Raw genomic sequence first — 14379 nt, forward strand, 5'->3', positions numbered from 1 at the left:
ACATTATGTTGGGTGTGCAGTTGGGGGGGGGGGGGTCTCCCTGCTTTCTTGTCTGGCTGGCTGTTCAAAAGGAGGACATGACTTGCGTGAAAATTAGATATGCGGAGGTTTTGGTGGCGCGTGGAAAACGCGGGTTTGCTGAAGGAAAGCAGAGCGATGCTGCATTGCGCTCCTCGCTGAGCAGGTCAGAGCGCGGAGGATCCAGCTCAGCATTAAGGTGCTGATTACTTTTGCTGACTGGAACATAAACATGTGTGAAACTGAATGGAAAATCTAAAAAAAAAGAAAAAAGGAAAGGTGGATTTTACGCTTGAGTTAAAAGATTTTTACTTAAAACTGTTTTAAATGTGAGGGTTTTTTTGCTCTGGTCTTTTTTTTAATAAAACGTCTTGAACAGACAAATTGTGCTGCTTTTAAAGAATAATTCCACCTCCACGTGTCCCGACAAAACAGCTGCACCAGCAGAAAAGCTACTATGCTGCCATCAGAGCCACACTTTCCTCCACGCGTCTCTTTGTCCTTTCTATGAATATTGTTTTCCTTTTCAACAGGAGCTGTCATGCAGCCGGTACAGCAAAGACATTTAATCTTTCTATATATGACAGGAGAGGAGGTGCGTGTGTGTATGGGGATGGGGGGGGGGGGGGGGGGGCCCGTTAACCGACATCCACGCGCGCACGGCGACCCAACACCGCCTCTACTGCCTCTCCTGTTACAGCTCAGCGATCGACTTACGTGGCCGGGGAAAATGTTGCAGTAAAGGGAGGAGGGAGGGAGGGTGACAGAGGAAGAGAAGAGGAGGGAGAGAGACTACTGCAGCATCGCTGGAGACTGGAGGTAGCAGCCGTCCCGAACAGCGCAGGTGAGAAGAGAGGCGAAAAGAAAAGAAAAGAGAAGGAGGAACAGGAGGAGGCGCTGGAATGAGAGTGAATGCGGGACTCTTAAAGGAGGTGGGGAAGCAACAAAAAAAAAGACGCATCTACAACTCGATCCATCACTAACAGAAGCATCCCGAGCACGGACTGCGCTGGATTACACTTCGGGACTGTAAACTGAGGCATCGTTTGCCTCTTCTGTCTAAAAACAAAGACGTCAAAGTCGCTTTTAAGAGACTCCTGTCCACTTACAACTTGAGTAAAGGAATCTGGCTGCTTGGCACGTTGCTCCACTGCGGGAAAAAGAGGGAAGCGCAGCTGGATAATAGGGTAAAAAGGTAAGCAAAGGTCCAGTTAGATCATGTCTTGGTGAAAACCATTCTTTTTTTGGAAGATGTGAGCTATTCCTTTTCAGTTTCACACAAACTAAGCAGTGTTTTCTCTCCCTCTCTCTGTCCCTCTGTCGTTTCTTTGTGTAGTGGTGCTGCATTGCAGTTTCTAACTGAAAAAACGTGAGAAAAAAAGAGCTGCTGTCCCAAATGTGACTGGAATAAAAAAAGAACTTCCAAATGGCATTGTGAACCAACGAGCGTGTCTGTGACAGCATTGCACTCTGGGGAGAAGATGAAAAGTAGCGTGGATTAATCACAGGTTCATGAATTAGTTTTTACGCGTTTCCTTTCCTCCGCAGCGTGATGGATTTCTTTGCGTCGTTATGGCGTGAACTATAGCAAAGGCTGCAGAATTATTTTTGGTAGAAGTTGAAACAGAGAGAGTAGGAGGAGAGTAAAAAAAGAAAGAAAGAAAGAAAAGGAAGGATCCCGCTCTGCTGAGTACAGAAGCTGTTCCCCGGACCTCAGGCGGCAGTCCGCAGAGAGCGATCCAGAGAAATAAATCAAACACCCACGCTGTGAGGCACCTCCGACCACAAGACAACAATAAATAACAGACAAAGCCACAACTGGAAAGCTGGAGGTGTGAGGAGAGGTGAGGGGAAGAAGGAGCCATGCAGAGGCTTGGTGCAGTGCACTCCTCCGCGGCGCAGGCTCTCCGCCTCGTGGTCTTGTTGCTGCAGTTGCTGACTCAGCTGCCGGTTGCCGACTCAGCTCTCCGGTACCGGGTGGCGGAGGAGGGCCCGCCAGATGTAAAAATCGGAAACGTGGCGGTGGACCTGGGACTCAAAGCAGGCACGGGCAGCGAGGATGTCACCTTTGCCCTGGAGAGCGGCTCAGAGTACTTCAAAATTGACAATGTGACAGGTGAGCTGACCACAGGCCCCCGGCGCATCGACAGGGAGAAGCTCCCCCAGTGTCAGATGATATTTGATGAAAATGAGTGTTTCCTGGACTTTGAAGTGTCAGTCATCGGACCCCTGCAGAGCTGGGTCGACTTGCTGGAAGGCAGAGTTGTCATAACAGACATCAACGACAACACACCTTCCTTCTCCTCACCTGTCCTGCAGCTCTCAGTTGAGGAAAATCGCCCAATTGGAACGCTCTACCTGCTCCCCACTGCAACAGACAGGGACTTTGGACGAAATGGCATTGACAGATATGAGCTTGTCCAGGATAATGGAGCGGGGTCGAGTGCAGCGAAACGCACAGCAGGAGGAAACCCCATTACTAGAGTGGATGGACTTGACCGGAGGGGCAGAAGTGGAGATAATGGAGGAGGAGCTAGAAGCAGTGTGTTTGAGTTGCAAGTGGCAGATATCCCAGATGGTGAGAAGCAACCACAGCTCATTGTGAAGGGCATACTAGATCGAGAGCAGAAAGACTCTTACGAGCTCATACTCAGGGTTAGAGATGGAGGGAACCCTCCACGTTCCTCCCAAGCTCTGCTCCGTGTTTCCATCACTGATGTCAATGACAATGGCCCTCAGTTTGAGAGGTCTACTTATGAAGCAGAGATCACTGAAAATGCCCCTCCAGGTACGCCTGTGCTTCAGGTCAGAGCTTCAGATCGCGACATTGGGGTCAACGGGCAGGTGGAGTACGTCTTTGGAGCCGCCACTGAATCTGTCAGGCGGCTCCTGAGACTGGACGAGGCAACCGGGTGGTTGAGCGTTCTACACAGGATTGATAGAGAAGACGTGACCCAACTTAGATTCACAGTCACAGCCAGGGACCGGGGCCAACCTCCCCGGACTGACCGCACCACTGTAGTTTTGTCCGTCCGAGATGAAAATGATAACGTCCCAGTTGTAGATATAAGAAAGATTGGACGGATCCTCGTTCGAGATGGAGCGGCTTTGGTCCCAGAGAATGTTCTGGTGGACACACCTGTGGCACTGGTTCAAGTTTCGGATCGAGACCAAGGAGAGAATGGGGCGGTGACTTGCACAGTTGTAGGAGATGTTCCATTCACACTGAAACCAGCAGGAGAGACAGTCCTCCCACCCCTGCCTGCTGATGAAGCTTTGGACAAGTAAGTCAAACCAAAAGCAATCATTTACATTAATCAATACAATGTTTAGTATTTACAAATAAGATATCTGCATTGGATCGACAAAAGCTGGAAACAAAAGGCTATCAAGTACTTAAACAAAAACAACCAAAAATTAGTCATCCTATAAATTTAGTATTTTTTCAAGGTTTTTTCAAAATGTTTGTGACCCTGAAACACTACTTCAAAGCTATTTAGACATTGGACTGACAGTTCATCACAGTTTTATTTCTTATTAAATGCATAAATCAAAAAACCTCACTTGTCCCTTCTTAAAAGTTGATATTTTGACTCTTGAAGCAAGAATATTTATCCACTGAGACTGCAGAGTCTTGGGGTAGTCATAGAAACTTTAAACCTTTTGAGTAAATATTCTTTCAAGTGGATAGTTTTACCCTTTGGTTATAATTTTAGCAGCACACGCTCCAAATGTCAGTACTCTTCAGTCACTCATAAGAGAATTGCCAGAGGCTATTGAGCAGAGAAAGTCGGGTGGCGAGTCAAGGCCCTTTTAGGGATATTATTGCCATCACCTCCTGTGTGACCTGCACAATGTTGTTAGCTGTTTTATTGAATTTAGGGCTTTCCCTGTCTAAGAAACTCATAGAAGCAATAATCAGAAGGGGGCTTTGGAAAATCAATAAGTTAATTTGATTAAAATGTTACAGTTGCAGCTTTTTGGCCTTTTAGTGTCACTCCCAGGATCACTGCAGACATGTGTGAAGATCTTTGAGTCTATATTTAGCACAAGGTAATTTATGTTAAAAGATTAATTCCTTTTTAATTGGAAGGGAACTCCTCGCTTTACCCGTTTTAAAGTTTAATAACATTTGCATTACATTAACATGAAAAGTCTTTTCTTTTTGTCTTTTTTAATCTGAAAATATCTGATTGAATTTGGTTGGACAAGACATAATCAAGGATGTCACCTTGAGATTTTGAAAAACAAATGTTATGAGTTTATTACTATTTTTGATCAAAGACCTTGACTTGTGTGGACTTCGTATGTTTGAGAGTAAAGTGTTGCTTAACTACCTTGTGTTTTTTTCCTTATGGAATTGCTACAATTATTGATTTTACTTTTTTCAATTATTTTCCAGGAACAAGAAAAAATACTTCTTGCATACATCAGCTTTGCTGGACTACGAGGCTACGAAAGAGTACAGCGTAACAATTGTGGCGGTAGATTCTGGGAGCCCCAGTCTGTCCAGTAACAGTTCACTAATGGTGCGAGTGGTTGACATCAACGATCATGCCCCAGCTTTTGCCCAGAGCATCGTGGAGGTCCACTTTGCAGAGAACAATTCACCTGGTGAAAGGGTGGTCACCGTTGTTGCTACAGATGCAGATAGTGGCAAGAATGCTGAAGTGGTTTACATTCTGGATCCTGCTTCTAATGGCCCATTCTACATAGATGCAGACAATGGAGATATTCGTGCTACAGAGGTCCTGGATCGTGAGCAGCGAGATAGGTATGAACTAAGAGTTATTGCAAAGGACAAAGGTATCCCTCCTTTGCAGGGGTCTGCAACTGTTGTTGTCCAGGTGACAGATCGCAATGACAACGCACCAAAGTTTGTTCAAGAAATCTTTACATTCTATGTCAAAGAGAACCTGCTAGCCAACAGCCCGGTTGGTATGGTCACTGTGACTGACGCTGATGAAGGTGAGAATGCAGAGCTTAGTTTGTTTATAGAGATGGATGGAGCCGACACAAAGAAGGTGGAAGGGGGAGACGGCGAGAAAGAAGAATTGTTTTCTATAGAGAACAACACTGGAACGATCTTTTCTTCTGCATCATTTGACCGTGAAAAACTTTCCACTTACACCTTTCGAGTTCGAGCCGTGGACGGAGGAGAGCCCCGCAAAACAGCCACAGCCACAGTCTCCCTTTTTGTGACAGATGAAAATGATAATGCTCCTGAAATCACTTCTCCTGCCAACGAATCCTACACCCTCTTACCACCCGCCAGCAGCGCTCGCACCATTGTCAGAACTGTGACAGCCACCGACCTAGATTCAGGCCAAAATGCTGACCTTCGCTATGCTTTAGTAGGAGGAAATCCCTTCAGACTGTTTGAGATTGGAAACACCAATGGGGTGATCACACTGGCAGAGCCTTTGGAGCGGCGCCACAAAGGTCTACATCGTCTGGTGGTTCGAGTTAATGATAGCGGGATCCCCTCTCTCTGTGCCACAACCCTGGTGCACGTCTTCATAAATGAGAGCTTGGCAAATGCAACCTTGGTGGATGCACAGGTAATCTTTCTTCTTTTATCAGCTTTAACTCATGAAAAAGCATCTTTTTCTGAAAGACTCACTCCGACAAATAATTGTGTTTTGGTTTTTTTTAACATGTTCTTGCATTTTTCTCAAGTGGACATTTATATTTAAAAAAATGGGTTAAATTGCAATTCAGTGTATTTCTTTATTCAAATGAATCAAAAGCTGAGAAAAAAATATAGTTGGAAAAAGCTTGTAGATATCATGTAGGAACTACAATGGCAGGCCACAAGCTCCCTCCTCCACTCCATTCTGATTCATCCACTTGTAGACGATTAGATCCATGCACCTCTCCGTTTTCCTCGTCTGAGCTGGCATCCGGCTCAGAGCTGTACAGCTGGATAGCTCCAATATTGCTCGCCTTATTTGTTGCACCGGTAATGTTAGGCTGCTGGTGTGAGAGTTTTTTTTTTTTTTAAAGGGATGATAGGAAGTGTGGGCAGGCTTATTCTTTGCCAATGGTCCCACCCGCACTTCAGAGACAAATTTCTATTGAACTACCACCAGTGTGCAAAAAACGATATCCTAGAAAATTACTATCTTTTTTTGGGGGGGGGGGGTAAAACCACATAATTATGATAAAAAGACCATTGGGGACACTTTCAGATGGAACAAAACATTATGGGAGTGGGTCTTCAAGGCTTTACAGGGGTTTTGGTGTCAGACAGCACCTTTGAAAATATCTATAACACATGTTTGTGTCAGTTATTACCATCTGGACATCTGCACAAGGTACTACAGACTTTTGGAATCCTTAGTCGTGATTTTCAGTTACCAATCACTCAATTTGAATGATGCCATCTAATCCCCAAACTGTTCCTCTTTTAATAACTGCAAATCAACTTTTTTGATTCAGATATGTACAGACTCGTTTCACATAGCTGGTTATGAAAGAAATTGTAACTGTCTTTCTGTTTTGTTTTGTATTCAAAATTGGCAAGATATGGCAGTCTTTTATAATGGTAACGGCTGTAGACTGTTAAACTAAACAGACGAAAAACCCAATTTTCTTGATAGAATGAGATAAAAAAGAACACTATTTTTACAGCCTGCACTAATGCAGTTTTTTACTAGTATTGTGTAAATAATATTTTTTTTATGTGCACACCACTTGTTTTTGTGCTTCTCTGTGCTATGCCTGCTACTTTATAGTTTAGATACTGAAGCGCCTTCTTTCTTCAACATAGAGTTTCATAATGGCCAAATAACTGTTATTACTGAAGTAGTCCTTTTATGGTATGTGTAAATCTGAGCTGGGACAACTAGGTGTGGTTGTGTTCATACTTGAGAGAGAAAGAGATAAATAGGGGGCAAGTGTTTTGGTGAAACAGAAGAAGAGATAGGAAACTGTCCCAGATTTGACAGAGTAGGTTGAAGTGTGTTTGAACATTTGAGAAGTCTTAAGTCATGAGTGGTTCTTTTACCTGATTACCGATGAGGTTTTGGTGTTGTTTTTTTGTAACTTTATAATACTGAACAAAAGAGCATTGGTGAGAATTTATGGGAAGCAACTAAATAAGTCTCCAAACACAATGCGAACTATGTGCAGCAAAATGTGCTTCAATTTAGACCAGGCTTTGCAGATGGAAACCTTTTCCTGTTTGAATAATAAAAAAAAGGATCAGTTGAGCTATAAATGTTAGCAGATAGGGGTGCAACGATTAATAGACTTAATAAATCAATTAAAATTCCTACAATCCAACTAGATTGATTTGTCTGAGGCAGGCTGTTAATTGAATCGACCTCTACCATTATGAAATGACTTCAAAATTAAATAAAATTGATATTGATATTGGAAAATACCATTTGGATTAAGGTACGGTAGGTTTATTTTATAGTATAACGTAAAAACGACCAAGTACCGTTACAGCGGACAAAACATGTGATGCATCATTACAGTCCTATGTGTGGAAACACTTTGAATTTTGCAAACACATGTGACCATACAGTATGGTAGAATGTTCTAATGTTCTGATTGTATTATTTGTTAAATGTGAATGGATTTGCCTTAGCTTTTGTGTACACAAATTAATTTACACTTAATATTTAGGATTAAATGTAAATTAATTATTAATTTACTTAATAAACTTAATTATTAATTTACTTAATATTTATCTCCGAGTCACACTGGTTGAACTTCTGGCCAAAGATCAATTTTAGGTCAGTGAAGTGGATCGTTCAAAAAGATTCAATATCGACTGTGAAAACTATCGTCAACCACAAATTATATGAATTGAATCGTTTAAATTAATCGTTACACCCCTATTAGCAGGAGATAATTACTAAAAGACTTTACAGATTTGAGTAAACTTGTTTTTTAATTGTGTTATGTTGTGTTGTGGAGAAAAAGAGTCTATGCCGTGAATCCCCACTTAAAAGAGTTGTGGTGTCACCCTAGTGAAAGGACTTGAAGTGTCAGATCTCCATGTAACATGTTGCAGATCATTTAACCATAAAGGGTTGCAAACTTTGAGATGTTAACCGTAAGAGGAAAAGAGCAGTCAGACAAAGAAGAGCCGTGGATCTCCAAGAATGTGGCAGACTGCCACAGGCTTTCTGAAGTATGATGATGGGATTGTTTTGTTGTAAACCACACAATAATGAACACCCCCTCCCTTCTCATACTATATGTTCTGACTGGGGACCTTAACTTGGAAACCAAAAGGTTGTTTTGTTTTTTTCTATTAAGCTGTAAACATGTTTATTTCTGCTGTGATATCGGACTTTTCAGTGTGGAGCTCTGTGGGGAATTACTTTTCTTCCAAGGAGCTAAGAAAACAGCACTTTTTGCCTCTAAAGTCTTGACGATATCAGTTTTCCCTAGAGACTGCTACATGATGACAAAGAAAGATAACAATTTGTAATGACATGCTGAACAATTCCCATTTATCGCTTGTAAACTAAACTACAAAATCGTTTCTGTATGGTACTTGTGTGTAGCTCTTCCGGACATCCACAATGCAAGTGCAAGAAAATTGTGTTTTGCAGCCTTTCTGAGTTGTGCTTGTTTTAATGACACTTGAAGCCTAATGCTTCCTTTCAACACAAGAGAAAATGTTCTCTGTAATCACAAGCTGAGAGGTTTGACTCGCCTCATGCTGAGATAACGTGGCACTGGTTTTAAATAAAGACAAACAACTAAAGTACTCGTTGGACCGATAGGATTTGACCACTAGACAACGAGAACACCCCATGGTTCTCTAAAATATAAAAAGAAAAGTCGATTAAGTGTCCATTAGAGCATAGCCAGTTGAGTTAACTTTAATGAGTCTAAGTTACCAGGACCGCTGAAGTTAACAACTGGGTGTAACACATGTAAACTGGTATAAAAGCTATCACTGATTACAATGTCCACAGTTCAGTTTTATTTTTTGGTAGGAACTTAGTAAAGTAATTGAGTAGAAGTCATTTTACAAAGAATACTTCTCATTCATAATGAAGTCACACTGAGTGGTGGATGGATGCCAGACACAATTATAGGAACAGAAATGGCTTCAACTGCCGCCACACCGCAGTAGAAAATTACTCCAGTTGTTTCTATCTGACAATATTGGGTGAACCACATCTTTGGTAATTATGTTTAATAATGCTGCCGAGTTTGAGTCAGAGGAAGAGGAAATTGACATTTTAGACACTGTGTGTCGTCTTTGTCATTTAGAAACATTTGAGGTGCTTTGAAAATCAGGCACACTGCAACCTGAAGGTGATAAATACTCCTCAGATCAAGTCATCTAAAGATGTGTTTTCTTTTGTTTTGTTTCATTTGTTTAAAAAGGTTCAAGTAATTTTCTTTAAACCCGTTTCAATGACAAAAAAAAAAAAAAAAAAAAAATCTGGTTTTTTGCAAGCTTTGGTCAGTGGTGTGGTCAGTAGAGACCTCCTTGTCACATCAGTGACATGCTGATAACTTTGTACTTGGAGAATGGAGAGGATAAACAGATACGCATTCAGTGAGTGTTCAATGACTGTGTAGAGCCCAAAAACTGTGACAGAAACTTGAGTAGTGACGCGTGAATTAGAGAAGCCTAAAACACAAATTGATGTGCGTTTACATAGTCTTTTCATTTGAAACGGTCTCTTGAACCCCCCTTTTTCGAACCTGGTGTGAACATAGCATTAGTCACGTATCCTCAACCTTCGTCCATATGTTTTGCTGTACCTGGTTGAGAAAATGTTGGTATTAGTGGCTGTGACGCATACAACTGTACGAGCAGCAGTAGCTTCTCTTTCACATGCAGACACACGAGAATTGACTCACAGTTCACACCCTCCAACACTTTTCTGTGACACATATGCCTTCACTCACACTGACTGGGTCTTATACAGTATGTGTTCAAATGAGGTTGTGCTCCGTCTTCCTATTTCTTTGTCTGACAATGCAGCTCACGGTACAGGGTAGCAGAATGACAAAGACAGCAAGCAGATGGAAAAAGGCAAAGAATTCTGCAGGCAGAAGACGAGCAGTGGGGCTGATGGGAAAGGGGAGCCTGGCAGAGGTCCTCTACAGTGGATGCTGAATAATGGAATGGAACCAGCAAAACTCTCCAGCTAACAATGAAACTTAGCCTAGAGATAGATACGGATGAAACAATGAAATATAACACATTGTCACTCTTTGCTTTTGAGAAAGAGGAGAAAGTGAATAATGTAGCCCTGTATGAGTAAGCGTAATATGTCTTGGATAATATTATAAACATTTCTCATTGTACAGTTATATGAGCTCATCCTCTGCTTTATTAGTAAAGCTGTAGTTTGCACTGAAGTTATTGTCCTTCGCTTTCTCAAAGCTTTGGGTATTACTTTTTATCCATCTTTCATGCATTCCTGCAAGTTTTATTACTGTGAGAAAGTAGTAACTCATTAAGCATCCTCCTCACTTTTTGAATCCACCTTATGTCAACATAATTACTCACATGAACAAAGTGACCAGCAAAGCATTGCAGATCAAAAGGTCTAGAGTCCCAATGTCGAGTGTCGTGTTACAATCTGCTATCTGATCACCATCCAAGTTGAGTGTATGTTTTATTAAGACTATTATTCTACTGTTGTTTTCAACAATTTTTTAGCTTAAATATTGAAGGGATCTATAAATTTAAGTACTCCTAAGATCAGTGATGAATGTTTCCGTTTAGGATTTTAAATTAAGTTTAAAGGGACAAATCCAAACATTTCTTGTACCCTGTTGATGATGCAAAAATCTAAAGTCAAAATTCACAAGCACAACTTGACATGTTGCAACTGGGAGGCAAGAGTGATTATTTATTTAGAAAATACTTGTGTTTGGGAATAGCAAAGAAGCATCCACACTAAATAGAATAATGACTTTAATTAAAATGAAGATGCCGTTTGATGTTTCTAGATGGTCCGCAACCACTATGTAATATTTTATTGAGAATTCCAATCTTTGGTTCTATTTTGTTTTACGGAACGTTCTTCGCCTGATTGTTTTCCTTTTCCCCCTTCATTGCAGGTGGCAAGAAGCCTGATGGCTCCACTGACATTGGACATTGCAGGGGACCCAGACAGTGAGCGGGCACTGGGAAAACAGCCCCTCAGTGTAGCCATTGGTGTCCTGGCAGGAGCTGCGGCAGTCATCCTGGTCATACTTCTTGTGGTCACCGCAAGACAATGTGGTGCTCAAGGCAAGAACGGCTATGAAGCTGGTAAGAAGGAACCTGAAGAAGATTTCTTCAGTCCTTCAGGGGCTCAGCCACAGGCTAGCAGAGGTGGAGGGTCAGATCGAGGACGTAAACCTCGGCGGGACAAGCGCAGTGGAGGTAGTGTTGCGGCTGGAGGAGGAACAAAGTCTGACAGATCGCATTATAGTGGTATCGTCACCGTCAATGGCCTCCGACACCATGTCAATGACGATGACGAGGAGGATTTGAGCAGCGCAAGTGAGCGTTTGGCAGCCCGTTACTGCACCGTGGATGGTGACCCAGGCAGCCCACGCATGGGTGGAGGCAGGAGACACCAGTCTAGCCCAGATTTTGCCAGGCACTACAAATCCAGCTCACCTCTTCCAGCTGTGAATCTACAGCCCCACTCGCCCCCAGCGGAAGGAAAGAAGCACCAAGCAGTTCAGGAGCTGCCTCCGTCCAACACCTTCGTGGGCAGTGGTGGATGTGTGGGAAGCGCCGGCTCAAGCAGCAGCAGCAGTGGTGCTAGTGGCAATGCAGATGCCATGTCCCTAGGATCAGACCAGTGCTCCGAGTATGGGTGCCAGACTGGAAACAAGTACAGCAAGCAGGTAGGACCCCAGAGATGTAATGTAATGTTCTTTAGAATCAACTGTTCTTGTAAAAAGTTTTTTTTTTTAATATCTCTTTAGTCACCTCTTTATTCTTTAGGTCCATTTACACCACTTTTAATTGGTCTAGACCAAAAGACCAAATCCCTTGGACAACCCTGGTTTAGACCAAAGTTGTTTTTCAGGATACTACCTACTAGGTTGAGTAAGAATAAAAGCATATACAACTCTAGTAAAACCAAAAAAGGAAACAATAATGAATATGAAAGATAGGTATTGGTTGAACTGTAAGGGAACTCTGCTGATCCATCTTAATACATAGATGGACTTAACAGCGAGTCAAACAGAGGAAATCAGGCCTAACAAGTATTGTAAGCTAGGCCTGCACAATAAACCGCAACTCTATCATCATCACACTATGGTCACTATCAACTATGCACATGGCAAAAGACAACGTAAACTATGTTTACTAAAATCTTTCAATACAAGCCCATGGAGACGACTGTTGTTGTGAATTTGGGCTGTATAAATAAAATTGAATTGAATTGAACAAGCTCAAAAAATCTCATGGTAGAAGTATTTACCAAATCACATGATGCCTTTTAGGCTTTAATCGAATGGAACCCTTCACTTTGTTGACCAATCAGATGTAGCCCTTTTATGTTAAATGCTTGCCTCCCATGTGGACGTGGGTCATTTGGAGTTTAATACAAGTTATGTTTACTTTTATTTAAACAAAACGGTTGCAATGAAAGGGAAATTGTGTATTTGTTGTTTTTTGTTTGGCTTTTTTTTTCATGTATTGCAAGTCATGTAGTCATCAAAATATTCATCACCATTATTGCACATCGTAGACCTAATGTAAGCACTGTACATTTCACAATAAAATGAAAAACACCACAGCACAGATTTAAGAAAAAACGCAAGAAAAAGAATCAAAATCAGTTTTAATCCAGTTAATCTATTCAAATATGTGACTAAATAAAAGAAAACGATAAATTCTGGGCCAACAAGTAATGCATGAGTGAAAATTTGACAGTGAATAAATAAAGTATAATAGCAAGCAAACCAACCAAGCTGTAAAAATCTTTGGTACTGCCTTTAGCCATTAAACAGTCTTTACTGCTCAAAGGCCTTACAGCAGCATCATTCACTGTTATTCTACAAACGTATGTCCTTCACACTCAATTGGGCACACCAACTAACAGGTTTTTTTTGTTTTTTTCATAAACGAGATGCAAGACTGTACATGCATGTATCATGATTACTCCCCTCAACTTCTGAGCAGTGAGACTGTACCATTCCGCCAGAATGTGTGTGTGCGCTAAAGAGCTGCGGGTCAAACATAAGCGCTGTGTGTAGTATGATCCACCATCAGGCACATGAGTCAAGCCCATACTGTAACTGAACGATATGAGAGCGTGTGTTTGTGCATATGCGCATGATTGCCTGTGAGGGTGAGGCCATTTGAATGAACCCCTGAGGAGTTAAGTTAGCGCAGACACAGAGGAAATAAACGGACAGTTTCTTCCGACAGAGTAATTGGTCATTTTGTGCTTTCGTTTTCCTTTTCAAGCTGTTTTGTTTATTTGTTGTTGTTTTTTTAATTTAGCAAATGTATATATTCGTGATATTACGATATTTATTCGAGAACTTTCTTTTCAAAGCTGACAAATGCTGCACAGTCGGTCACTCACCCTCTCTGCCCACACACAATAATACAAAGACACAGGCACCATCTATCACACAGACACAGCAGGGTCTCCGTTGTCCATGGGGAGTCTTTCCATGAGTGATATTTGAGTGGCAGCCAACCCTATTTAAAGGGGCGGTGTCTCATTTCCTTGACAGACAGCTCTACATTTATCCAGCTTGTGAAGGAAAAAAAATGCTGATGTGGTCATTAGAAAGGAAGGAGAGGAGCTTCTTAAGCTAATCAATTCATACATGGACTCTCTGATCCTACTCAACGTACACACGCAGCACCACGCATGCATATGCATGCGCACACAAACTCCGGAGGTTAATCCATTATGGAGTCAATCCTCTTAATCTGCCATTGCCAGGGAAAGAAAGTGCTTACTGGGAGAGTTTGGCGTTCATGCTTACGCGCTCCTAAAACATGCCAGCACCAATACAGAGCCATGCAGACACACAAACTGACAGCGTAATGAATTATTGATTGTCGGTGGTAATTAACTCCCCTGGTAAAGAGGGGTGCACTCCCTCCTACAACCCCCCAAAAATATCCAACCGCCAGTGGTTTCACCCACTGCTGAGTGTGTGTATGTGTCAAAAACTGTGTGTTTGTGCTTCATTGCATTTGCGAACATGTCAGAATTTGTTAATTTGAACAGTTTGGCGACTCGTGCAGGTTGGTGGATTCCTGTCACTTCTCTGAGGGTACCGCTTATTCCATGAAGGCATACGAGGTTTTCACAAGAGTGCAAGTGAGAGATAGACGTAGAGGGGATTAGGTGACATGTATGTGCCAACTGTAGGAATTGTAATGCCAAAAGAATGTGG

At 42.0% G+C, this 14379-nt stretch overlaps 1 protein-coding gene across 1 annotated transcript in view; it reads left to right on the top strand.

The window, feature by feature from the left end:
* The first annotated feature begins 767 nt into the window (after positions 1-767).
* Positions 768-14379, top strand: part of LOC101167176 (protocadherin-7-like) — a 50928-nt gene continuing 37316 nt past the window's right edge. Inside the window, exons 1-4 of the mRNA XM_011474683.3 lie at positions 768-1213; positions 1355-3302; positions 4421-5579; positions 11074-11853. Of these exons, the coding sequence (XP_011472985.2) occupies positions 1882-3302; positions 4421-5579; positions 11074-11853 (3360 nt within the window). The 5' untranslated portion in view covers positions 768-1213; positions 1355-1881. The remainder of the gene's footprint in view (positions 1214-1354; positions 3303-4420; positions 5580-11073; positions 11854-14379) is intronic.

The sequence above is a fragment of the Oryzias latipes genome, chromosome 1 (assembly GCF_002234675.1).
Source record: "Oryzias latipes chromosome 1, ASM223467v1".
In the NCBI taxonomy this organism is placed as follows: Eukaryota; Metazoa; Chordata; class Actinopteri; order Beloniformes; family Adrianichthyidae; genus Oryzias; species Oryzias latipes.